At 43.9% G+C, this 26,781-nt stretch overlaps 1 protein-coding gene across 2 annotated transcripts in view; it reads left to right on the top strand.

Moving 5' to 3' along the window:
- The window catches only part of LOC147033938 (alpha-1A adrenergic receptor-like), a 52,584-nt gene extending 25,854 nt beyond the window's left edge, over positions 1-26,730 (top strand). Inside the window, exons 2-3 of one of the 2 annotated variants that reach the window (XR_015056167.1) lie at positions 9,754-10,045; positions 26,120-26,246. Coding sequence is in view for 1 of the 2 variants with exons in the window: in XM_085873568.1 (XP_085729694.1) it covers positions 26,120-26,535 (416 nt within the window). In the remaining variant the exon portion in view is untranslated. Of the gene's footprint in view, positions 1-9,753; positions 10,046-26,119 lie in introns of both variants that reach the window. The other variant, XM_085873568.1, reaches the window with a different exon arrangement.
- The last annotated feature ends 51 nt before the right edge of the window (positions 26,731-26,781 follow it).

Genomic DNA, 26,781 nt, shown 5'->3' with positions numbered 1-26,781 from the left:
GGATACCGAAGACGTTAGTAATGGTACGTGTTGCTTCCTTGCTTGATGCTCAGCATTTAAAAAGGATAGATCAGGGACGAACAACGATAGGTTGGCAACCGTTGCATATGCTTTGTCTGGCCTAATACTCCCCTCCCGCGTTGAAGTTCCTTGTTATGTATATTTCATAAAACAATTCCACTGCAATCATGTTTTTGTTTTTTTTACCATCCAAAGACGGTCGTACATATTTTGTCCTGGAAATAATGAAGCAATTTTGTGCAGAAAAGCCATTTGGAGTCACTTTCTTCACCATTAATTCAAACCCAGGATAAAGTGGTGCGCTTACTTCAAGTGTTAGCAAATTTGTGGCAAATTTAGTGGCAAATAAAGTGACAAATTTACCCGCGACAGCTCCCACCTGGGCACTGGACACGTGATTAATTCATATCAAGTGTTTTATTGTGACTATTATCGCTGTTTGTCTTTTTCTTCACGATAAGAAAGGAAATGTATAAATAGGTGGAAGAGAAACACTGCTTGGGATGGGTTGGATAGCATTATTATAAAGCTCCGGCGCATACAGGAGCGCCGATGTGAGATTGCCTCCCCGACCAATTTTTAACGGAAATGATTAAATGCTTCCCAAATAACACAATGTATTCCTTGATAAACATTGCTGCCCAATGACAAATGACACCAAATTTCTGTTCCTTGTTCGATTGATTCGTTGCATTCTTCATTCTCGGTTATTGGGTCGCCGAAATAGGTGACCTTATTGTCAGTAATTCTGTCTGTTTGTTTGGATGTTCGTTTGTCATCAGCATAATTGGTCGTAAACGTGGGCGGATTTTGACCAAACTCGGGTGGTAGGTACATCTTATGACCCAGTGCTTTGGAAATTGTGATGGTTGCTAGGGACGCTTTGGTTCCCTAGCAACAACCGAAAAACCTTCAAAATCGGTACTGTTCACGCCCTAGCGACCAGGTGAGTGCATCAATACGAATGACACTTTGCAGGTTCATGGTACTCAATGGGTACTACAACTTTGCCTCAGGACATATTGACCGATTTCGCTTAGGTCAGGGGTCAAAGGTCAATGAGTGCATTGTTCGGGCGAAAAACCATTCAAAGCCCCCTTGCTCATACACAGGTTAACCGATTCGATTGCAATTTCGTTAGTACTTAGTACTAGATTAACTCAGATCAGGGGGTCAAAGGTCATCGGATGCTCGGCGACCCATGGCCGCCTACCGGCTTGTATCATCATTATTATTATCATTATTACCGAAATCACCGAAATCACCGAAATCTTGGCCAAGAACTTTCAAAATGACGTATGAATGCTGAGTGAGGCCTTTTACGCACGCGCTGTTTGTGTGTTTGCACCCGCTCGGTTTGGCTTGACGGGCACTTTCAACCTACCGATGCCAGTGTGAAATCTGTCATTCAAATAGCCTTTAAACGTTTTCAGCATTGAACGGAAAGAGTGGCAACTCCAACACGGTTAACCATAATAGTCGTGTGGCCGAGAGGTACGAACACTCGCTCTGAGCTGTCTCGCTGGGTTTGAATCCGAACCCAGCTATAAATTGTCATCCTGGTGTTTCACAGGCAGCGTGATTGATCAATGTGTGTGACGTCTCTTGGATAGACGGGAAAATGGGTGTCACATCTGCCAGTATCCCCTCTCCCCCACTACCCCTCCACACTCTCCATTCCCCTCTCTCCCTTCCCCTCCCCTCCCTCTCTACCCTCCTCTCTCTTTCCCCTCTTCCTCACTCACCTCTCTGACTCTCCTACCCCTATCCCTCTCTCTCCCACCCCTATCCCCCTCTCTCCCACACCTATTCCTCTCTCTCCCACCCCTATCCCTCTCTCTCTCCCACCCCTATCCCTCTCTCTCTCTCCCACCCCTATCCCTCTCTCTCCCACCCTATTCCTCTCTCTCCCACCCCTATCCCTCTCTCTCTCTCCCACCCCTATCCCTCTCTCTCTCTCCCACCCCTATCCCCCTCTCTCCCACCCCTATCCCCCTCTCACCCACCCCTATCCCCCTCTCTCCCACCCTATCCCCCTATCACCTTCTCTCCCACCCCTATCCCCCTCTCTCCCACCCCTATCACCCTCTCGCCCACCCCTACCCCCTCTCTCCCACCCCTACCCCCTCTCTCCCACCCCTATCCCTCTCTCTCTCCCACCCCTATCCCTCTCTCTCTCTCTCCCACCCCTATCCCTCTCTCTCCCACCCTATTCCTCTCTCTCCCACCCCTATCCCTCTCTCTCTCTCCCACCCCTATCCCTCTCTCTCTCTCTCCCACCCCTATCCCCCTCTCTCCCACCCCTATCCCCCTCTCACCCACCCCTATCCCCCTCTCTCCCACCCTATCCCCCTATCACCTTCTCTCCCACCCCTATCACCCTCTCGCCCACCCCTACCCCCTCTCTCCCACCCCTATCCCCCTCTCACCCACCCCTATCCCCCTCTCTCCCACCCTATCCCCCTATCCCCCTCTCTCCCACCCCTATCACCCTCTCGCCCACCCCTACCCCCTCTCTCCCACCCCTACCCCCTCTCTCCCACCCCTATCCCTCTCTCTCTCCCACCCCTATCCCTCTCTCTCTCTCCCACCCCTATCCCTCTCTCTCCCACCCTATTCCTCTCTCTCCCACCCCTATCCCTCTCTCTCTCTCCCACCCCTATCCCTCTCTCTCTCTCCCACCCCTATCCCCCTCTCTCCCACCCCTATCCCCCTCTCACCCACCCCTATCCCCCTCTCTCCCACCCTATCCCCCTATCACCTTCTCTCCCACCCCTATCCCCCTCTCTCCCACCCCTATCACCCTCTCGCCCACCCCTACCCCCTCTCTCCCACCCCTACCCCCTCTCTCCCACCACTATCCCCCTCTCTCCCACCCCTACCCCTCTCTCCCACCCCTACCCCTCTCTCCCACACCTATCCCCCACTCTCCCACCCCTATCCCCCTCTCTCTTGCTCCCACTCCACCTCCCCTCCCTCCTCTCTCCCTCCCCCATTCCTCCTCCCTCTTTCTCGCCCCCCCCTTTCCCCCTTAATATCCCCATTAGCAAAGTGACTGGTTGTATTTGCTCGTCTAATATATAAAGCCCTTTTTAACCACTGACTGACTCATTCAATGATATTAAAGATCGGTACTTTCCCGGTGACGTAGAAAGCCGAAATTTTGCGTGCCGACGGAAATTGAAGCAGATACGCCGGGAAAAATCACAGAACTGTCGGAAAGCATCCGTAAATGAAAATAGAAATAAATGAAAATAAATAAATGAAAAATCAAATGCAGGCGAGCGATGCGAAACAATGGCGAGCAAGGTTTGTATGCTTACATAATGTGAAAGCAGACCCCGCTAGTAATAAATGTGCAAGTAAATTATTAAAATCTCCTTTCCCGTTCCACATTAAATGCTTTGGTTCTACGTGTAAACACTTTAAAGACAAACTGAGTTTAGTGACTATTTTCACGTACATATGGTCAAGTAGGTACACTCGATATTAGCAAAAAATGTCCACAGTATGGATAAAATGTCCACAGTATGGAGAAAATGTCCACAAAAAATGTCCACAGTATGGAGAAAATGTCCACAGTATGGAGAAAATGTCCACAAAAAATGTCTACAGTATGGAGAAAATGTCCACAAAAAATGTCCACAGTATGGATAAAATGTCCACAAAAATGTCCACAGTATGGAGAAAATGTCCACAAAAAATGTCCACAGTATGACATTGACAAAGTAAAACCTGAGTTAAACAGGTTTGCAGAACATACATTGCAATAAATGAAAACCTGTGTCTTAATTCCTAATAAATAGCTTGTTCTCCAAGGTTTAGAAATAGATGTGGGACTTGACGCAAGTTGTAGTAATGATGACTTGAGACTTACCCTCATAACTTTTTATTGTTTTTTAATGCATGCTCTTGGCTTGTGGAAGAGCTAGGACACAGAACGGATCAGGATACAACATAACAAAGAGAACAGCAAGGGAGGGGAAATTTCAAAAGCAGGGTGACGAGAGAAAGTAGAGGAAGACGGACTGAAACAAGGGATGCCGGTCACGATGAGGGGTCGAAGAGAATGCAAAAGGGGGACAGGATGGATACATAAGCCAAATTTTGGGAGGGTGATGGGTGGTTTAACGGGTGTAGAAGAGATCGTGGTTTTGGATGGGGCATGAGTTGAGGTAGTGGTGAACAGCTGCCCTGAAGACCTGGAGGGAAGGATGAGATTGAAAGAGGGTGGAAAGTGGTTCCTCAGGTGGGGAAAAAAAGAGGAATAAATGAGTGGAGGTGAACAGTGGTTCTGGATTTAGTCAGTTTCACTAGGAGGGGGTTGATGGTGGACCGTGTGCGTTCTGCAGATTCCTGGGGGCGACAAAGCACGGAAAGAGCATAGGGTGCAAGACCAGAAAGGAGGTGGTAGGAGACAGAGAGACCACCGACCTCTCTGCAATGGCGAACTAAGAGCCCCGTAGACTCAGCTTCATCACGAGAAATTCCAATGACCTTGAAAGCCTTGGTTTCCACGGCATCAAGCTGAGTAAGATATGAGGCAGGGCAGTCAGCTCAGAGGGGAAAGCAGTTTTCCATCAAGATGCCGATGAAAGCTTTGTCGGTGAATAGGAGCTCAGATGCGCCAGGGAAGGACTTTGCACGACGAAGCATACTCAGTCAGCGTTTGGATTTGGAGGCCAACTTTGAAATGTGAGTGACTGAACCTCTTTGAGAGGGTTATTGAGAAAGTAGATGGGTGGTTTGAGATACGGTCTTTTCTGAGAGTGTGTGTGTGTGTGTGTGTGTGTGGGATTTCTCAGGATTGAAAGACATATTCCAAGTGGTTGAGAAGTTTGTGATTTTATCGTGGTCTGGGGAGAGGAAAGGGGCTGCTGCATGTCTGTCAGAAGGGTGAGAGATGTCACGGCATAGTGTGGAGTCATCAGCAACGAGATAGAGGATTTCTACAGAGTCAGATAGATCATTGATGAAGATTAGGAAGAGAATGGGGCCGAAAACAATGCCTTGGGGTTCTCCAGCCTTGATAGGAAGAGGAGGAAAAATGGTTCTGACTTAAGACTTGCTCTCCAAGACTTGAGACTTAGCTCTTGTGACATTTTAATCTCTGGTTGAAGCATATCATGTTTTTCTTTCCACTTGAGACAAACAATTCAAGGTAACCACTGAAAGTCTGTTCTTCAAGTCTGATCCGCGAAAAACCGCTATCCGAAAAACTGTGGTGTGCTGGGATGTACCGAAAGATGGTGGTGTACTCTTACTCTTCACCCATTGGCCAGTGGGAACAAACCTTGGTTGCACTGGATGAATGAATGGACGTTACCCGGACTCCCACAGAGAGAACTTGTTACAATATCAACCCTTTCCTCAACATAATTTGTCAAGCTATCCTGCCTTCAGCAGGAGGGAAGAATGGTGTACATTCTTGTCCAACAAGATGGTGGTATATCTGTGTCCCACAAGATGCTGGTGTACTTGGATGTCCCACAAGATGTTGGTTTACTTGGATGTCCCACAAGATGCTGGTTTACTTGGATGTCCCACAACATGCTGGTGTACTTGGATGTCCCACAAGATGTTGGTTTACTTGGATGTCCCACAAGATGCTGGTTTACTTGGATGTCCCACAACATGCTGGTTTACTTGGATGTCCCACAACATGCTGGTGTACTTGGATGTCCCACAACATGCTGGTTTACTTGGATGTCCCACAACATGCTGGTTTACTTGGATGTCCCACAACATGCTGGTTTACTTGGATGTCCCACAACATGCTGGTGTACTTGGATATCCCACAAGATGTTGGTTTACTTGGATGTCCCACAAGATGCTGGTTTACTTGGATGTCCCACAACATGCTGGTTTACTTGGATGTCCCACAACATGCTGGTGTACTTGGATGTCCCACAACATGCTGGTTTACTTGGATGTCCCACAACATGCTGGTGTACTTGGATGTCCCACAAGATGCTGGTTTACTTGAAAGTCCCATAAGATGGTGGTGTACTTGCATGTCCCACAATGTTTGTTTACTTGCATGCCCCACAAGATGTTGGTTTACTTGGATGTCCCACAAGATGTTGGTTTACTTGGATGTCCCACAAGATGCTGGTTTACTTGAAAGTCCCATAAGATGGTGGTGTACTTGCATGTCCCACAATGTTTGTTTACTTGCATGCCCCACAAGATGTTGGTTTACTTGGATGTCCCACAAGATGTTGGTTTACTTGGATGTCCCACAAGATGCTGGTTTACTTGAAAGTCCCATAAGATGGTGGTGTACTTGCATGTCCCACAATGTTTGTTTACTTGCATGCCCCACAAGATGAGACTCTGTGGCTGGTGTTGATATGGCTTTTTTGCAGCTTCCACATGATAGTGCTTGCACATCTTCCAGTGAATGAAGTGCGACATGCATTGTTGTTGTGATGCTGTAGATATTTGGTTGTTTTGAAAACTGAACATGCAGATAACAAGTTATCCAGGGGTGGTAGTGCTGCTGGAATGCACCGGAGCGCTGCTCTAGCAGCTCAATCTATCCGAAACAGAGCTTTGCTCCACTACAGTAAAAAAGAAATTTTTTTAAAGATCCACGTGAAAACCAAATACTCATTTTCAACCTTAAATTTGTCAACATTATTTATTTACCCACTTCTTGCATGCTTTTTTCTCCATTTAGATTTTAACTAACCGGGAGGCGACGATGCTTCGCGGGCATTATTGAACAATGTCACGATAGGTACAATTGAGTGAGTGGAAGCTTTTGAGGAAGCCCTACCGTAAAAACCTATCTCTTCCGTCAAAATTGACCAAATCAAATCGGATTTTTTTATATGTTGTACTTATGGACATTACGCACAGCTTCTAGGAAATGAAATTGCGAGAAAAAAAATCGAGAAATAAGTTCAAGTGGGCGTGGCTCCACCCACAAGGGGCATGGGACGCCCCTCATGCAAAAAGACACAACTAGATCATGATATCTAACTTGTGTCCAAGTTTCATCAAGATCGCATCAAATGTCACAGAGCTATGCTCTGGAGAGAGTCACAAACAGACAGACAGACAGACAGACACACAGACACAACAAAAATAGTGGTCACTGCTGGCACCCGCGAACGAAAAAAAATCACTCACAAGTGAATTCGGCCTCGTAGAGGCCATCCAGATCCTCATTTATATCCACGTAGTATTTGCGAGGACTACTGAATCCGCTTTTTGGTTCGCGGGCGCCAGCAGTGACCACTATTTTTGTTGTGTCTGTGTGTCTGTTTGTCTGTCTGTTTGTGACTCTCTCCAGAGCATAGCTCCGTGACATTTGATGCGATCTTGATGAAACTTGGACACAAGCTCGATATCATGGTCTAGTTGTGTCTTTTTGTATGAGGGGCATCCCATGCCCCTTGTGGACGGAGCCACGCCCACTTGAACTTTTTATTTTATTTTTTTCTCGCAATTTCATTTCCTAGAAGCTGTGCGTAATGTCCATAAGTACAACATATAAAAAAAATCCTATTTTGATTTGGTCAATTTTGACGGAAGAGATAGGTTTTTACGGTAGGGCTTCCTCAAAAGCTTCCACTAACTCAATTGTACCTATCGTGGCATTGTTCAATAATGCCCGCGAACCATCGTCGCCTCCCGGCTAGTATTTACTTGGGTATGTCAATACATTGGACACTTCATCTCGGGAGTGATATTATAACAATACACGTTAGAGGCAACACAGAACCGTACAAATTGCTGAATACAGCACGGTCCAGAAGCGAGAAGAACTTAGCAACCATTTAATATAGCAAGAGTACACAAGCTAGCCATATGCCAAGAATCGTTCAAATTGTGATTAAAAGCACCAAATTTGGTGGAGCTGTACTTTCGGCCGTACTTTTTCATTTTAGCGACAAAGCCTCGACCCTTACTGTCAATACCAATTTAAGAAATAGGCTAATAATGACCAAACAAAGCAAATAAACCCATGCAAACTACATATTTTTTCTTGTTTTTTTTTTAGAAAGGGTAAGGATTGGAGCATATTAAAATAGCAGCAGCAAAACTTTTGTGTGTCACATGACCTCTTTAGATATTCAAAATGGCCACAGTTGACAGAGAAGAACCAAAACTGAAAGTGTCAAAATGGCGGAGTTGGTAAATATTTGGGAAAATCGTTTAAATTCCTTCAAAATCTCTTCTCCACATCCACCAGTCAGAATGCTCTCAAATTTGAGGTGCAACATTTGGCCAGGGCCCAGGTAAGCGACAGGTTCAGTGGTCCTATTTTTTCTGTCTTTTGAAGCTTGTCTGGAGAAAAATTTAGGCAATACGTTTTATGGTATACAGCTTTGTGAGCCTGTTTTTCTTCTTTTTTGTGTACAAAGTTGAGGCTCATGGAAGAACTAATACACAACAAATATAACAAGGCAGGAGATTAGGGGTGCAAGAGAGAAGCTCAAAATAGTGGGGAACAAAGATAATGGGATATCTAGGGAAGGGAGAGGGATGGAGTGGGGTACATGGGGTAAACAAGGTTGTACTACAGGGACTTTCAGGAAGGAAAACAGGGAATTTGAAGGAGGTGGGTTTGGGGTGGATTAACAGGGGGTACAAAAGATCAAGGTTTTGATTGAGGGAAGAAATGAAATTGTGGTGACCAGCTGTTTTGAAGACCTGGAGGGAGGAGTATGATTGAAGAGAATGTGGGACTTTTTTTTTGTATTTTTTGAACACACTAACGAGGTTCATATGAGAGCTAACACACAGAAACGCACAACAAGGGGAGCAGGAAACAAGAGGGGTGGGAGAGGGAAGGAAAAAAAAAGCAGTGGGGAACAGAGACATGAGGAGATCTGTGGAAGGGAGAGGGATGGGGCAGGGTACACAGGGTAAACAAGATGGACATGACAGGGACTTTCAGGTCCTCACACGACAGGGACTTTCAGGAAGGGAAGCAGGGAATTTGAACGGGGTGGATTCGCAGGGGTAGAAAAGATTGTGGTTTTGGATGGGGGAAGATAAGTGATGGTAGTGAACAACTGTTTTGAAGACCTTGAGGGAAGAGTGGGATTGAAAAGAGTGTGGGAGTTTGTTCCAGAGGTGGGGAAAAAGAGGAATGAAAAAGTGAAGGTGAGCAGTGATTTTTGATTTTAGCAGTTTTACCAGAAGCGGTTTTTTTGGCAGACCTTGAGCTCCCTGAAGAAATATAGGGGTGGCACATCACAGGCAGAGCAAGGGAGGTATGGCCGGAGAGGACATGGTACAAGACAGAAAGACCACCGCTCTGCCTCCGGTTAGAGACCAAAAGTCTCTGCTTCATTGCGGGAGAAACCAATGATCCTAAAAGCCTTGGTTTCCAGAGCGTGAAATCATGCTAGTTGTGATGCAGGAGCACCACCCCAGAGGGGGGTGCTGGACTCCATCAGACTGCAGAAGAAAGCTTTGTAAATGGTTATGAGCTCAGGTGTGCCAAGGAAGGACTTTGCATGACAGAGGATGCACTGTTGGCGACTGGCTTTGGAGGCCAGCTTGGAGATGCGACTTTCCCATGAAAGATCGTGGCAGATAGTGATACCCAAAAGCTTGAATAAAAGGACGTTTTCAAGGGGATTGTTGAGAGAGTAGATGGTGTGGGGGGGGGGTTCCAGACAGTCCTTTTGGAGAGACATTGTGAGGGTGTGAGATTTGTCAAGATCGAAAGACATATTCCGATTGTTTGACCAACTTGTGATTTTTTCCCAGGTCTCCAGAGAGTGAAGAGGCTGCAGCTTGCTGGTCAGAGGGACGACAGATGGCAATGGCAGAGTGTGGAGTCATCAGCAAAGAGATGGAGGATTTTCCCAGAAATCTGAAAGATTATTGATGAAAACCAGAAAAAAACACAGGGCCAAGAACACTGCCTTGAGGAACTCCAGCCTGGACAGGAGGAGGAGATAAGAGAACTCCATCAAGGGCCACGTGTTGACTGCAACAGGAGAGAAAGTCCACGAGCCATGAGTGGAGATTACCTTGGATACCATAAGAAGAGAGTTTGGTGAGCAGTGTGAGATGCTAGACCATATTGAATACTCATAATATGTCAAAGGAGATGGCTATGATCTCATGTTTGGCATTTAGGATCTCCATCCATTGTTGGGAAAGCAGAAGTAGCATGTCCCTGTTTGAGTAACTTGTTTTAAATCCAAATTGATGATCGGAAAGCAAGCCATTGGAAAAGAGGAAGCATTTATGTCGGCAGCGATGATGGATTCCATGACTTTGCTGATGATTGGGAGCAAGCTAATTGGTCTGTCTTTGCAGGGAGCAGTTTGTGCACCTTTTTATGCAGAGTGGTAATGTTTGCTGATTTCCAGGCAGATGGCAGATGACCTTGAGAAAATGGAAGGATGAGCAAGAGCAGCATAGCAGGTTTTTAGAACAGGAGGGCTGATGGCATCTGGACCGGTTTCAGAATCAGAGTCGAGGTTTGACAGCAAGCTCTCCACCTTGTCAGGAGAAAAAGTCAGTGCAGGAACAGCTGGGTGTGACTGGGCGTAAGGTGGGTACAGAAAGCAATGGGTTTGGGACACAAGGTTTAGAAGCAAACATGGAGTTTAGGCATTCAGCCTTTCCATGTGCAGTTTCAGCTGTGCAGCCATTTGAGGTAAAGGGGGGGGGGGATGGAGGGGAAACATACACCTGAAACAGATTTAACCAGATGCCACCAGGATTTTTGGAGGAGGGAGACAGGTTTGAGAGTTCAGACTTGAGATGAGAAATATGTTTTCTGGATCTCCTCAATGGTACACACACACTTGTTCTGAGCTTTGTGGAAAGAACTGAAATTGCCTTCAGTCGATGTTGCTTTCCAATGAGATGAAGGCAAGTTGTTTTAGGACAACTGCCTCACCACAAGCTTCAGTGCACCATAGGTGGGAGGAAGGGTCGGACAACTGAAGACGAGACAGAATAAATCTGTGCATGAGAGAACGCAAGTTTCTTTGAAAGAATTCCCAGGATGAGTTGATGTCGGAGAAAGTAGAAATGGGAGACCAGTCCAAAAGTTTGATATATGTTTGAAGACCCTGTCAGTTGGGCTGAGTGAAGTGCCAGACTCATCGATGCTTGGGTGGTTCTCTAATAACAGCCAGAAAGATGACTGCTTCAACAAGCATATAGTCAAATGAAGCAATTGGAACAGAAGAACAGCAGATATTTTCTGGGGAATTTGTCAAAATCAAATCCAGAAGCGATGGAGTACCGTTGGTTGAGGTCCGGGTTAGGAAGTTGACATTATGGAGTCAGGCCCAATGAGTCGCAAGCGTCCGTTGATGAAGTGCCATGGCAGTTGAGAGAGGTACTCACACCCAGCCAACTGGCATGATGGCAATTGAAATAAGTCACTGCATACGAGGAAGAGAGAGTTTGGATGAATTGATCGAAGTTGGTCCATGTTTTCGGCGAGCGAGATGAAAGTGGAGTCATCGCTGTGTGGTGGACGGCACAACACACGGATAAACAAGAGGTGGGAGCGGAGGATAAGCCATAGCCAGAGGTATTCCTGGTGGTGTGGAGGAGTGGGGGGGGGGCATTTGTGTGTGAAAACATGGAGAGTGAGGAATAGAGTTTTTCACAAATAAATCAACTCCGCCACCAGTACGAGGCTCAGGTCTATCATACCCTGAGGAGGGAGTAATTCTGGAGAGAAAATAAAGTGTCAGAGACGTCTTGAAGGAGGAAAGTTTCTGTTAAGCAGATTGGCTGGTTTGTCAGTGGCAACCTGTATGGAGAGATCAGTCAGGTTAGAGTGAAGGCCCGAGAAGCCTAGATGTTTGAGGTCCAAACTGTTGAGGAAGAGAGAGGGGAGAGGAGGCTTTGGGTGCAGGGGAGGGAAGAGAGAGGGTAGAGTGAGGGAGGAGAGGTGGAGGTAGTGAGAGTTGTTGATAGCTGATGACAGATTGTAGAAGAACTATGGGAGAGGGTTATATGGGGAGGAGGACAAAGGGCTATGTGGTGAAGGGATAAGTAGCAGTGGGGAGTATTAAGGAGGGGGGGCAAAGGGAAGTGGAACATTGGAGGATGTAGAGGAATGAGCTGGAAGAGGGAGATTGGGGGAAGGAGGCAACTTTGAGAAGGGGGAGTGAGGGGTGAGATTTGAAAGGGTGGGGTGAGGGGGGAGAATTGAGGAAGAAGGGTGAGGGGGAAGAATTGAAGGAGAAAGGTATGCAAGGAGCTTTTGACAAAGATGAGGGGGATGTTTTAAGGCGGAAAAAATGGAAGTTTGCTTTGAAGTGGGAGAGGCGCTTGATTTGTGAGTGAGGGATGAGATGATAAGAGCAGGCACAGCCATGGGGGAGAAGGAGAAGGGAAGGGTGGGGAGAGGGGAAGGATGAGACTGGCTAGAGGTATTGTGGAGATGGGAGCAGGTGGGGTGGGGGAACAAAAATTGATGCGGTGGCAAGAGGGGAAGGCAGCTTTGAGAAGGGGCAGTGGGGAGGTAAAATATATAGAAATATATTTTTAAAAAATATACCACTTTGATATTTGACACTTTTGTAAACTTGAATATGCTCTTTCCAATGTTGAACAATTTGAAGTGGTACACCTTGTCATATATTTGCAATCCTCACCTGAATTTCGGGGAAAAATGAAAAATTTCAATTTTTGAGGGATCATGACTGTATTATATATGACTGATTAAGAAAAGTTAACATGTGTTTGAATACCACTACCATACAGTTATTACATGAAAAAATTTCAAGCTTCTGGGATGGGTCAATTAAAATATATGGGGTCTCAAATTTGGGTCTTCATACAAAACCAACATTTTTTTTCTGGATTTAAACTGATCAGGTCATAAAATTTAATAGAGGTATACTCAGTTTTATGTTTGTTTCTTACAGAGCAGTTATAGACAAATAATCTCTGAAATTTTCAAGGCTCTAACATTAATATTTAAAAAGTTGTGGGAGTTTAAAAGTAGCCGTTCATTTTGTGATGCTCGCAACGACCATAAAAATAGGGCCACAACCACATTTTCAACCCTCAATATCTCAGAGTTGACCGCATCGATGGACCTAAAATTTTACGCAGCTTCATTTTGATACCTGGGAACTATTTCATGAAAGTTTAAAGTAAATCTGAGGGGGTCAACGGGGAACATTTTCTTAAATTTGGTGATTTCAGATGGAATGACTCAATAATAAAGTTTGAAAAAAATGGTTATTTTACCATGTAAACAAGTCTGCTTTTGGTAAAATCAATACGTTTTTGGGAGGTTAAGGGTTTCAGGCTTCAAAATCATTCTTCTCGAGGCTCTGTAGCTAAAATGAAAAGGTATGACCGAAACTACGAGTCCACCAAATTTGGTGCTTTTATCACAAAGTGAACGATTTCGAGCTTACGTACTCTACTTCAGCCAGATTTTGTAAATTATCTTTTGTTTAGATAATTTACACCCTGGAAGACGTGATGGCATGGACAACGTTGGAAGCCTAAAAATGTGGCTGGTCTTGTGAAGAATGGCTATCATGTTGTACGAGCAAAGCTGGGCCAATAATACATCAATGATACGGACTCATGTTGGCAGAGCAGATAACCATGATGTTATTGATGTTAACATTATGTCTATCTCCTCTGCCAACACCATGGTTTTCTGCTCTGCAATGTCTTTTTCAATACTCTTTCGTCAACTCCAAGAATGACACCAACTAAACGACTAATGCCAGCAGATGGAACGCCCAGTTGAATGTCCAGTCCATTCGTAATCCCAAAAGTAATAACAACACTAATTGTAACCTAATAAACAAGAGTCATTGGATGTCTGTCTGCTTGTTTGTCTGTCTGTTCATGTTTTTTTACAAGGACCACTGGACCGAAAACCACCAAATTTGGCACACAGCCGAAGTCCGATCTGGGTATTGTCCAAAGGGTATTTTCATCCACAACCTCAGCCTTTAAAGACCCCGAAGATCCAGCCCCCCACCCTGCCCCCCAATAAATACTTTTTACATGCTTCAGAGATTAGATTACATGCTTGAGAGAAGACTCTTTACATGTTTGGGAGATAAGACCCCTTGATATCTCAAAGACCCCCCAAGACCATTGAATTTCCCAAACACCATTAAGACCCTTTAAAACCCCGAATACCCCAAAGACTGTTAAGATCCTTAAGACACTAAAAGACCCCTAAAACCAGAAGACCCTTTCAGACATTAAGTCTTTTGAAGACCCCTTAGAGCCAAAAGACCTTGAAGACGCTTAAGACCCCAAAGACTTTGAAGACCCTTAAGAACTGTAAAACCCCAAATACCATTTGAGACTTCAAAAACTCTTAAGACCCCAATGACCTGTAAGACCCTTAAGACCTCAAAGATACATTAGACCCCAAAATCCTTGAAGACCCTTAAGACCCCTTTACGCACTTGTGTTCTGGCTTTCCTGTCCCCTACAGAGTTTCCTCTGCAACCCCCACCTCATCGGTTCTCCTGCCCCCGATCCGCCTGCGACATTCTCAGCCCTGCCAGCTCTTCTGCTTCTCCCACTTCTCAATAAACCCCTTACCCCACCTGGGCAATGCCGGGTAACCCTGCTTGTAGCATAATTTAAATGTTATTATAAAACATGATTAATACTAATAATATATCCTCTTGCCAAGGGGTTTTCCTTCTTGGACAAATGCCGTGTCAATGTGAGGCTTACCTTGACCTTGATGCTTACGTTGACCTTGACCTTGACGTGTAGCTTACCTTGACGTTTCGTGGGGCACCCCGAAGAGAAGTAAAAATGTTACTACCGTAAACACACAGGATTACCTTTTTAAACATTCTCTGCTGCTGTTTAACACCAAACTGAAATGGAGGATACCCGACGTTCTTGAGCCGTTATATGCTTCTTGCTTAACCACACAGACTAACGGACCCGAACATAGATCTATTGCAATCTATATACCCCAGAGAGGATGATAACATGACCCTTCCTGCCGTTCCCGTCAGCAGCAGGTGTTCTAGTAAGATAATAATTTTAAAAAGACATATTTTTAAAAATACAGTTTTGTCAAAAAACGTTGATTAGAAGTGAAATTGATCTGACATTTTCTTAAAAGAGGTTTCTCAAACAAAATATTGTGAGATTAAGTGGGTGTGAGTGTTGATCTTTTGCTTATCATGGTAAAATGTGCGTATTTCATTTAGCATTCGTTTTTGGGGACTCTAATGGTTATTGCCCTGATGGTAAAACTTGATGTGACGGTCAATTTTGTGATGACGTCACGGCCGACACATTTTCGCAGTACTCCAGTCCCTCAAAGTTTGCCACTACACCAGTATTAGTGATCTATAGGTATTTGGCGTTCGGGTGACACATTCTGCAGGTGTTCTTTGTTGTGAACTTCATATTATGCATCTGGTAATACCTGGAACTGATTGCTGGGTCTTGAGTGGCTACGTATAATAAAGCCTGCTGTTCCTGCTTTGATCTCTAGGATTCTCTGTTACCGGAATGATGTGCCAAGGTAAGCATGTGTAGGACTTGCATCGCTTCTATCAGAAATTGGCAGTGCAATGGTCTCACGGTGTTTGTCGTCTATATTCCTATTAAGTACACACTTGTGTGATTTAGCTTAATCTATGCACACCTGTGCAATGCACTCTCGTTATCTGCACCCATCTTTGCCTTGCTGACTTTGACCCTTTTGATGACGGAGTGTTTCACTTTCTTTCACACACGTGCAGGACAAACCACAAATACTTATCAATGGTGTTCTGAAGATGTGTATCTATTCCAAGTAAGGTTATGTTGGTACTTTCTACTTTGATAAGACTGCTACCCCCCCCCCCCCGGTCATTCTTGGCAAGCGGAGTCCATTGCCGTCAGTTTTTGTTCGATGCATTCTGTGGCTTGTCAACAGTTTTGGGGCAAGTCTAAGATATCACACGTGTTACATATGGGACATTCAGAGACTTTCACCCTCTCAAAATTTATCAAAAAGGACGATCAATTCAATGTTTTTACTCTTCATGTTTGGTATCTGTATGATGCCATTGGCATATTATTGGGTCTCCGAAATAGGTGACCCTTATTGTCAGTAATTCTGTCTGTTTGTTCGTTTGTCATCAGCATAATTGGTAGTAAACGTGGGCCGATTTTGACCAAATTCGGGTGGTAGGTACATCTTATGACCTAGTGCTTTGGAAATTGTGATGGTTGCTCGGGACGCTTTTGTTCCCTGGCAACAACCGAAAAACCTTCAAAATCGGTACCGTTCACGCGAAATCAATTCCGAAAGCCATTATCCCACGTAGGGTTATGCAATTTGGCACGAATGATCTACAGGTGATGCTCTATCAAATGTATTCCGGTTTTTGTGATATATGAAATACTTTACCCGCAGCGCCCCCCACAATTAGGGTATGCGCGAAAATTGAAGGCCCCCTAGCGACCAGGTGATTGCATCGATACAAATAAAACTTTGCAGGTTCATGGTACTCAATGAGTACTACAACTTTGCCTAAGGACATATTGACCGATTTCACTTAGGTCAGGGGTCAAAGGTCAATTAGTGCAAACATCGATAATATGCGAGAGCTGGAGGTGCCTTCACGCCAAATGCTACTCCTAGGGTTATGGTCGGATGGTCATGAAAATTCACACTAATCGTCTGGAATACATTGTGCACAAACGATCAAGCCGGATTTTTGATTTAGATCTTTGTTCACCCACAGCACCCCCTCAAACTTTGGGGATTTCCGATTTCAAACCGCATTTTCGGTACTTTTCATTCAAATGGATACCGAGTAGTTATCAGTAGATGGAACTGGATGAGATTTGATATGCATAATCTTAAGGTAATTCCCTATCCGCTATATGACATCCATTTTGCGCTATATCTTATAGTTTCCATGCCTGGCGACCCATCGCCGCCTACCTGCTTGTATTTATCGGCAGTTTAAAAAAATAAAAAAATATATAAACAAATAAAAAATCGCAATTCAAAAAATAAATAATAATCAATTTTACATTTTCTTCTTTGGATCTTCTTTTGATAAATTAGTTTGGTGTTGTCACGCATGCATGATGGGCTGAATTTCCTCCACCTGCGTATGATTTCCTTGTTTAAATACCATGGGTAAAAATGATGACATTTGACCTTGAGAAAATTAGTCAGATAAATAAAATGTACCCTGTTACGTATGGGACCACAAAAAATTCAGATTTTCTCAATCGAATTTTCAAGTTCAAAATTCTCTGAAAGTCTTTTGTTGTACCACTTGATATCCAGTGTGAAGAAAGGTTGAACACTTGAACTTATTTTTTTTTAAATCTCATTGAAACAAAATTGCACCATACGTATTTAATTGGCGTTTGTTCTTTTAATGAAGGACGTGTTACGTTAGGGACATTTGTTCCCCTTGGTTTAATGTGATAAAATGTTATCATGTTACACAAAGTATCATACACAAATCATGTGCTATTTTTTTTATGGGGGGGGGGGGGACGAGAACTTGTGAATCCTCAACAAAACAATTTATTCATCAAATTTCAACAATTTCAACATCAAACACTTGTAAACCGAACATTTAAATTAACAACCATGGGTGTTGTGCAGTATGGAGATAATGAAATGAAATCCTGGATCACAACTGTTTTGTACAATTTCACTTTGAATCGTGTTCTTGTCTTTTATTACCTCCACCACCGAAGGTGAAGGAGGTTGTTTTCATCACTCTCTTTCTGTTTGTTTCTTGCAAAATCGAAGAATTTTCAAGTATATTGGTCAGTCGATTTCGTTATTGTCTGTCTGTTTGTCACCTACAGGTAACAATTCCAAACCGATCTTCACAAAACTTCATACATGGTAGAGTTTGGCATAAGAAAGAAGCCTATTGTTTTTGAGGTCAAAAGGTCAACATAGGCCAAAGGTGAACAACTTCGGTGGGATTTCTAAAATCCTCAATTTTCATCCGATTGACTTGAAATTTGAAGAGGATTTATATTTCAGGTCACTGAATTCAACAGGGCAATTATTTTGGAAGTCCACATAGGCCAAAAGGTCGACATAGGCCAAAATTCCAAAATTGTCAATTTTCATCCGATTCACTTGAAATTTGAAGAGGAGTTGCATGTTTGGTCATTTCATTCAACCACCAATTATTTTTGAGGTCAAATTTGTTTATGAATTTTGCAAGTTTTGTGCTCTGCGCGACATCTTCTTCTTGTTAATTGCCGGAATCCTTCGGATTTTGGAAATTATGTTGGTCGGTTGTGTGTCATTCTGTGTGTGTCTGTCTGTCTGTTTGTTTGTGTGTTTGTTTACCCTGTAGCAGCCACACCATTTCAGCGATCATGACCAAACTGGGTACAGACGTCGGCCATGGTCCAACTTAGACACTTGTCGTTTTTCATGAATCCAGGTCAAAGGTCAAGGTCACCGAATAACGTCCACTAAAATGGTCATATCGACTTCAAACCAAATCCAAAATGTGCATCTTCCAATACTGCATCCAACCTTCTTAGTGGTCGGGGGTCGAATGTCAGGGGGGTCGGGTCTAAACTTTCAAATTGCGATAAAAACGCCATTTCAAGTCCGATTGACTTCCAAGTTATGATCATGACCAAATTAAGTGCTATAACTCATTAAATAGTAGCACTATCGACTTATAAGAACCAAATTGATTTCCAGGTTTTTGTTTTTTCAGAGATCATGGAGATATGACAAAGTTATTCCGGCAATTCCTTGCTCAACGAGCAATTTCATTTGTTTGTTTGTCTGTTTGTGTGCAGGACATCTCAAAAAGTTGTGGACGAATTCGGATGAAACTTGGTGGACATGTTGGGTGTGTGACAAAGACTTATTGATACAATGTTGGTGAAGATCCGAAGCAGGATCCGGACATGAGATTTATTTAATTTTAAAGTGATTATTGGCCATTGGGAGGGCCAAAAACGATGATATATAGCATGATATTTAAAAAAATGTAATGGGCCCGATATGTTCTCATGGGTCAGGCATTGCGTGGCAGAGGTATGCGCTCTACCGAGTGGCCTTCTCGTGAAGTGATGTATTTAATTTGATGTCACCTTTTCATCATCTTTATAGACCGTTGTAATTTCATGGTAAAGTTTCAAACTACTATGAAAAGACAAAAAAAAAAAATAGTGCCTTTACTTCATTGAGAAGGTGCAGCTTACGATACCCACCCACACACCAGGAAACTTCAACTTAATGCAATATTAAATGCATGCCTCCTCAGGGAAAACAAATATTTTGCATTTGCTTATCAAGCAGTAGGCAACACACTTTTATAGCTCAGACACATTCATGAACATCTCACTCTGTAACTTCAATTTCCTCAGGGAACAAATTAATTTCTTGACTGGTTGCCATTGGCATTTTTCGTACTTCAACCACTGATCCAACATCAACAACATATTCCAGTTCAGTGGCAAAACTGAATTTGGTCTTACAAGATTTTGAAATCTTTATCATGAATTTGACATCCATGCTGTCTTTCTGAGTGTCTGACTTTTTAATCACTTGTCCAACAAATGCTCTGATAGCACGAGTCTTTCCTTTTCCATCAATTTTGGCAATGATGAAGTCTCCTGTTTTCACTTCAAGTGGACTTTCTTTGTATACTTTGTCGAGGCTCGTATGAGAGCTAACACACAACGCACAGCAAGGGGGCATGAGACAAGAGTGTGGGAGAGGGAAGCACAATAACAGTGTGGAACAGAGACATTAGGAGATCTGTGGAAGGGAGAGCGACGGGGTGGAGTACACGGAGTAAACAAGATGGACACTACCTGGACTTTCAGGAAGGAAAGCAGGGAATTTGAAGGAGGTGAGTTTGGGGTATAAAATATATAGTGAGGGTATAAAATATCATGGTTTTGGATGGGGGATGATCTGAGATGGTGGTGAACAGCCGATTTTGAAGACCTGAAGGTAAGAATGAGATTGAAGAAAATGTGGAAGTTGATTCCACAGACAGGAAAAAGAGGACCAAACCCCTAACCATTGAGTTCTATGGAATGAGATTTCAATCCGAATGGAGAACTATAAATATGAGGCAAAAAAGTGGAAAATGGTGGTTTTCTTCAACTTCTAACACAGAGGATCATTAAGAATGTAGATGATTAAACTGCCAGCTGGTGTGAATTATTGCTTTCCATTGTGTTGCATTGCAATGTTCGGAATTCCAAGTCACTATATAAATTTGAAAGTTGTACTCCAAAGCTAGCCGCTAACTCGGCATCCTCCATCATACAAAGTCTTTCCTTGGCACATCTGAACTCCTATCCAACTCCAAGGCTTTCATCCACAGCTTGATGGAGTACTGCTCTCTCCTCTGGGCTGGCTCCCCTGCCTCACATCTTGCTTCGCTTGACGCTGTGGAAGCCAAGGCCTTTAAGATTATTGGAATGTCTTGCGATGAAACTGAATCTATGGGTTTATCACTTTGCCATCACAGAGAGGTCGGTGGTCTCTCTTTCTCCTACCACCTCCTTTCTGGTCTTGTACCCTCTGCTCTTTTCATGTTTTGTCCCCCACAGGTTTCTGCAGGGCACACAAGGTCCACAATCAACCCCTTTTGGTGAAACTACCTAAATCCAGGATCACTGCTCACCTCCACTCATTCTTTTTCTCTTCCTTGTTTTTCCACCTATGGTACCAACTTCCACATTCTCTTCAATCTCATTATTCCCTCCAGGTCTTCAAGATAGCTGTTCACCACCATGTCAGATCATCGTCCACAATTAAAAACCATGATCTTTTCTACCCTTGGTAACTCTCCTCAACCCAAACCCTCCTCCTTCCAAATTTGTAGTTTTCTTCCAGAGAGTTTTCTTCTGAATCCATCTTGTCTTCCCAATGTGGCCCCTCCTGACCCCTCATTGCTCCCCATACCCATTGTTTGTCCAAGTCTGCCTCTATCTTGGCCTTCAACTCTGCTGTTTCTTTTGTCATTTATGTATCTTGATCCATTCATTGTAATAGTACTAGCTCTTCCATGAGCTTCAATTATGTATACCAAAAAAAATAAATGTCATCAATGGAAGAAACTAGTAATAAAATATTTATTGGCAAATTTCCAACTCCAGAAATTTTGCTTTCATGGTGCGTCCTTCATCGCAACTTAGCTTACAGTGATTGAAACCCTGCAACAGTCCAGCCAACAGTGTTGTTCAGATATCCTTCAGAACCAATATGGTTTTTCCCCAAACTGGAACGAACGGAACGTATCATGGAGGAAATGTGCTGATGTCATAGATTTCTACACATAAGTAGTGCCAAGAACGCTCATGTTGGTTGAAGTGGATAATTTACATACTAACTTCCTCTCCAAGTGGGAAAATGTTGACTTGAAGAATCTGGGCTAGACAATGCCCAAGGTCGGTGAAAGAGTATTCTGCACCCGAAGCAAATCTTCAGCTTTGTATGAATATTGTGCATTTATATGTATAAGACTTCTTTCTGTTTTCATAGAGGAAGCAGGGGTTAATCAAGCTCAGAGGGAACCAAAGTAGGTTGAAGAATAGATAGATCAGGTGTTGAGATCGATTAGGTTAGGACAGATTAGTGTGAAGCCGGCTGTCTTGCTTGCTTGCTGGCCCCTACCTCTACATATCATCAACCTGTCGGCCATATAATCGGCCTGCATCGCCTACCTGCCGGCCTGTGACGGCCTTGTCGGCCGCTACCACCACCACTTGCCTGCTTTACCTGCCATTCCCTCTGGCCTGTGTGCATTCTGTTTTGTGCCATTCCTGCCAAAGCTAACCTGCCCACAGGATTCCCCAACATGAGCCTGAATGTTTCCAACATTCATATTAATTAAATATAAATGCTTCCAACATGAGTTATTATTTAAACAGAGGCCCCAACATTTCCATCTGTAATCTCCTCTGCAGATATCGATGACGTACATATATCAGTAGATCTAGACATTTAATTTCCCGTTTCTGATGTCTGCTTGTTTACTGATGTAATTTCAAGAATAATTCATTCATTGTTGCCACCCCACAAATTTTTCCGCTCTCAGCGACTGCCTAGTTTGCCTAGTGGTTGCATCGGCATTGACAATGCATTGTATGAACATCAAGCCTACATCCATTTTACAACTGTTAAGGAATATCCATTTGTGTATGCATTCTCCAAAGAACAACATAGTCGTTTTTCATATCAGGGTGACAAGCTTGTGCCAGAGCAGAGGCATTTGTCTATCTCTGAAATGTAAACGTTCTAGATACCTCACTACTTCTACAAACATCACCACGGCTCGACTTGGAAATAAAAATGTAGCACAATAGCGTCAAGGCTGGCAGGATAGTCGAGAAGGATGCACACTTACCTCTGGTCTGTCTAGCCTGGGTTTGAATATTGGGCCAGCTATAAACGGTCATCCTGGTGTTTCACAGGCAGGGTGATTCATCAATGTGGGGTCAGTTTGACCACTCCTTGGCTTTTTTCACAGGATCATTGTTATTGATTGTTCACCTTGGCATCTTGGTTTTCTCTAGGTTTTCTTGGCGTATAGGTTTTCTATTATGATCGCTTTTCCGAAACCTTGTGAATTCTTGGCTTTTTTCATCGGCTCACCTTGGCATTTATGAAAATGAGGAGTGGTCACACTTTGTGGGGTGCCGTCCCGCACGTGGAAATTAGTCTCATGTGATGATGTGAGTGCGTGAACTTTAAAAATCCATGGTGTCCTTTGTGAAGAGTATGCGCGCTATCGGCAGCAACATGAGGAAATTACAAATTCTTGCCCTGACTTCCTGTGTCGGAGTCGGAGGGTATTTCGTCCAGTAGAAGCCGACACTTCCTGCGTCGGAGGGGCGACCCACACAGGATTGCAACCCTCGCAAAGAAACTGCTTCAGCAGAACCGACACTGTTTCGAGGAGAAAGTTCATATAAAGGGGTGCAATTTTTTTATAAACAAATTAAAACAAATTATGTGTTTTCCTTTTCAAGGAACAAATAACTTTACCAACTGATGGGTTTTATCTGATATGTGTAGGGCACCCCTTTGTGTCAACTTTTCTCGAGCATTACTTGGTTCCTCCTCAGACCATAAGGGTAGTGCAGCATGAACACGACATTTTTTGAATGTGTCTTATTTTCTATCATCTGGCATTTTCTACAAGCCATGGAATGTCCTTTATTTTCTATTGTTTGCCACTTGGCACATACCATATAAAGGGGTCTTTACTATTCTCATGGAATTTTCCCCAAGAATATCATAGGTGATGAAGGTTGTGGTCAAGTTTCATCAAAATTGTGTGTGTGGTTTCGGAAAAGAAAGCAAATACCTCTTTTTGGAAGATGAACCCCCCCCCCCCCTAAGGAATTGTCAGTCCCTTTGTTAAAGTTGCATTCAGAGAAACCTTTCCATATGAAAGGAGGGGCACTTTGTGCTTCCCTTGATTGCTGCAAGAGTCTCTGCTTCAAACAACATCGCCATTACGTACTTGTACCACACAAGAACAGAAGTCAATATATATATATATATATATATATATATATATATATATATATATCTATCTCTCTCTCTCTCTCTCTCTCTCTCTCTCTCTCTCTCTCTCTCTCTCTCTCTCTCTCTCTCTCTCTCTCTCTCTCTCTCTCTCTCTCTCTCTCTCTCTCTCTCTCTCTCTCTCTCTCTCTCTCTCTCTCTCTCTCTCTCTCTCTCTCTCTCTCTCTCTCTCTCTCTCTCTCTCTCTCTCTCTCTCTCTCTCTCTCTCTCTCTCTCTCTCTCTCTCTCTCTCTCTCTCTCTCTCTCTCTCTCTCTCTCTCTCTCTCTCTCTCTCTCTCTCTCTCTCTCTCTCTCTCTCTCTCTCTCTCTCTCTCTCTCTCTCTCTCTCTCTCTCTCTCTCTCTCTCTCTCTCTCTCTCTCTCTCTCTCTCTCTCTCTCTCTCTCTCTCTCTCTCTCTCTCTCTCTCTCTCTCTCTCTCTCTCTCTCTCTCTCTCTCTCTCTCTCTCTCTCTCCTGGTTGTATCATTGGTTGGGACGCGGCTATGCCGCTGATCCAAACTAGAAAGTAGTCTATCTGGCTCTTTATACCTCCTGACTCATAAGTGATCAGTCCGCTTGGCCTCTTTTTAAACATTGTGTTGCAGACGACCATATCTCGCGTCCCCAAACTCAATTCTGCCAATGCTCCAACGTGTCCATTCAAATCCCCTCCGATCTCAACAACTTCTCTCTCACTAATCCCTGAAACAACATGCACAAGTGTGTCCCAAAGCTCATCCTTCTTCTCCTCACTTAATCCTATCTGTGAGGCATATGTTGATGCAACTGTTAATATATGCTTATCAAACAACAGCTTTGGGAATATAACTCTTGCATTTACCCTCCGAACCTCCAACACCTTCTCCACCCACTTCTCAGTCACCATAATCCCAACACCACCAGTTCCAGAGTCATAACCTTTCCAAAATAATTTTTACCTATCATTTCTACCTATGACCATTCTTGCAGCACCTCCCCTCCACCTTGTTTCTTGCACACAGCATACATCCACTCTTCTGCGGCTCAAAGTTTCCGCTATCTCACCAGCTCGACCATGCAAAGTACCAACATTCAGACGAGCAACTCCAAATGCCTAGTCATCATGAAGGCTATCGCCCGAGCCCATGTTTGGTGGCCTTGTTTGGACAGTGACATTGAGTGCAGTGCACGCCATTGTTACACTTGTTAAGCCCATGCCAGGACACCGCCACAGCCTCCATTGGCCTTGTGGTCGTGGCCATCTTAATCATGGTCCAGACGACACATCGACCATGCTGGTCCATTTTAAGGGAAGTTTTTTCTTATCATAGTTGATGCCCACTCCAAATGGATTGAAGCTCTCGTGGTGCCATCCTCATCCTCTGCTGTAATAATTGAAGCTCTACGTACCATGTTCGCACAACATGGTATTCCAAACTCCATTGTATCAGATAACGATCGTCATTTACGAGTTCAGAGTTTCAGAACTTTTGTAAAATGAATGATATTAAGCACTCCACCTCTGCCCCCTACAAACCTGCCAGTAATGGTCAAGCCGAGCATGTTGTTCAGATCATCAAGAATGATCTAAGCCGCGTCAAGGAAGGCTCCATTCAATCTCGTCGAGTTCGTGTGTTGCTCAACTACCGCACCAGACCACATCAAACCACTTGTCGCTCACCTGCCAAGCTTCTGATGGGTCATGAATTAACAACACAGTTTTCATTAGTGCACCCGGACATCATGGTCGAGGTCGAGAATAACAAGTGTCACCAGAAATGTAATCACGACCAAATGTCTGGAAACCATTCCATTCACCATTCACGACCAAATGCCTGGAAACCTGGAAACCTTCCAGGTCAATGATCCTGTATACGTGTTGAACTCCGGATGTGGAACCAAGTGGTTATCTGGCATCATTATTGATAACTGGTGAAATGATGTTTCTTGTGAAGCTGTATGATGGTAGATGCATGCGTACACACGTTTACCAACTCAAGTTACATCATGGGGAGCAAACATTGAACCGGCTGAAGTGCCGTTGTCACTCACTCCTGTATTAACAACACCTGCGTTTGAACCTGAGTGTTTCTTCATGAAGGCTTTACAGTTTACACCCATCAAAGTACTGGAACTCCTTCCTGACCCTGTATCCCTTATTGAGAAGCCCACAGTAGTTGCAAGCAAGGACAGCCCTCCACTAGCCCTTAGAAGATCAGTTCATGTCTGTAAGCCTCCTGAGCATCTTGATTTGTAAAAAAAAAAAATGTAAAGGGGGCTGGGGGAGATGAGATGTATCAGTAGTTTATGATTATGTATCCATGGGTCCACCAGAGCGTGATTAAGCAGAGTCATGTGACCTGCCCATGTTCCATGCTGTGCTGTGCTCATGTCCGAATTAAACCTGTTGTTCCCACTTCAGAGCCTTCTTCCCTGTCCATCGAGTACATTACAATTTGCAGCCAATTCCGTCCAGTAGAAGCTGAGAAACGAATTTTCATTCCCCATGTTAAAGCTGCATGCAGAGAAACCATCCCATATATAGGGAGGGGCACTTTGTGCCTCCCTTAATTTCCTTTTGCTGATAATACGACTACCTTGACTGTGTCTCATGTGTCCCAAAACCTTACCTCAGGTGCGTTCTTTCCTGAGGCACATGCTCCAGAAGTTCTGTTCAAAGTTGTCTTCTGGTTAGGATACTTCAACAGCTGCATCAACCCAATCATATACCCATGCTTAAGCCAGGAGTTCAAGCGGGCTTTTTTGCAAGTCATTCGATGTCGTGCTCATCCAAGGAAACGGCGTCCATGGACCCGTCCTGACATTTCCTCATTTAGTCGATGTTCCCATTCCGATGGAAATGCCGCAGTGAGTTCAGCATACATGCAGACATTGTGCTGTTCCACCAACGAAGGAGCGAGGGTCGCGTGCCGTTTCCACGATGCAGCAAGTCACAACAACGGAGCGATTTTTCCCAGCACTACGGAGGAGTGCAAACTTTTGAATCCTCACGTGCCTCCTCATCGTCCCGTAACAAATATCCTTCAGTGAAATGTCATTGGTAATAATTGCAGGTTAACTTCAGGCAAAAAGACACAAAACCTGAGAGGGCGATGCACTTTAAATTATATTTGTTGATTGCTTGTTCATAATGTTTTATTTATTTTGTACTGAACAGTTGCTTCACATTACCTGTGTGGATGTGGCTGCTCTTCGTTTTAATAATTTGGTGATTGTTTTTGCATGGAGATGTAAGATACTCGATTGTACATACCTGATTTACTGCAGCGTGGCTGC

The sequence above is a fragment of the Eptatretus burgeri genome, chromosome 1, assembly GCF_056783735.1.
Source record: "Eptatretus burgeri isolate ZD-2024b chromosome 1, Ebu_testis_v1, whole genome shotgun sequence".
NCBI classification, from domain to species: domain Eukaryota; kingdom Metazoa; phylum Chordata; class Myxini; order Myxiniformes; family Myxinidae; genus Eptatretus; species Eptatretus burgeri.
Note: the sequence above shows the minus strand (reverse complement) of the source record. Positions and strands in the feature narration are given on the sequence as shown.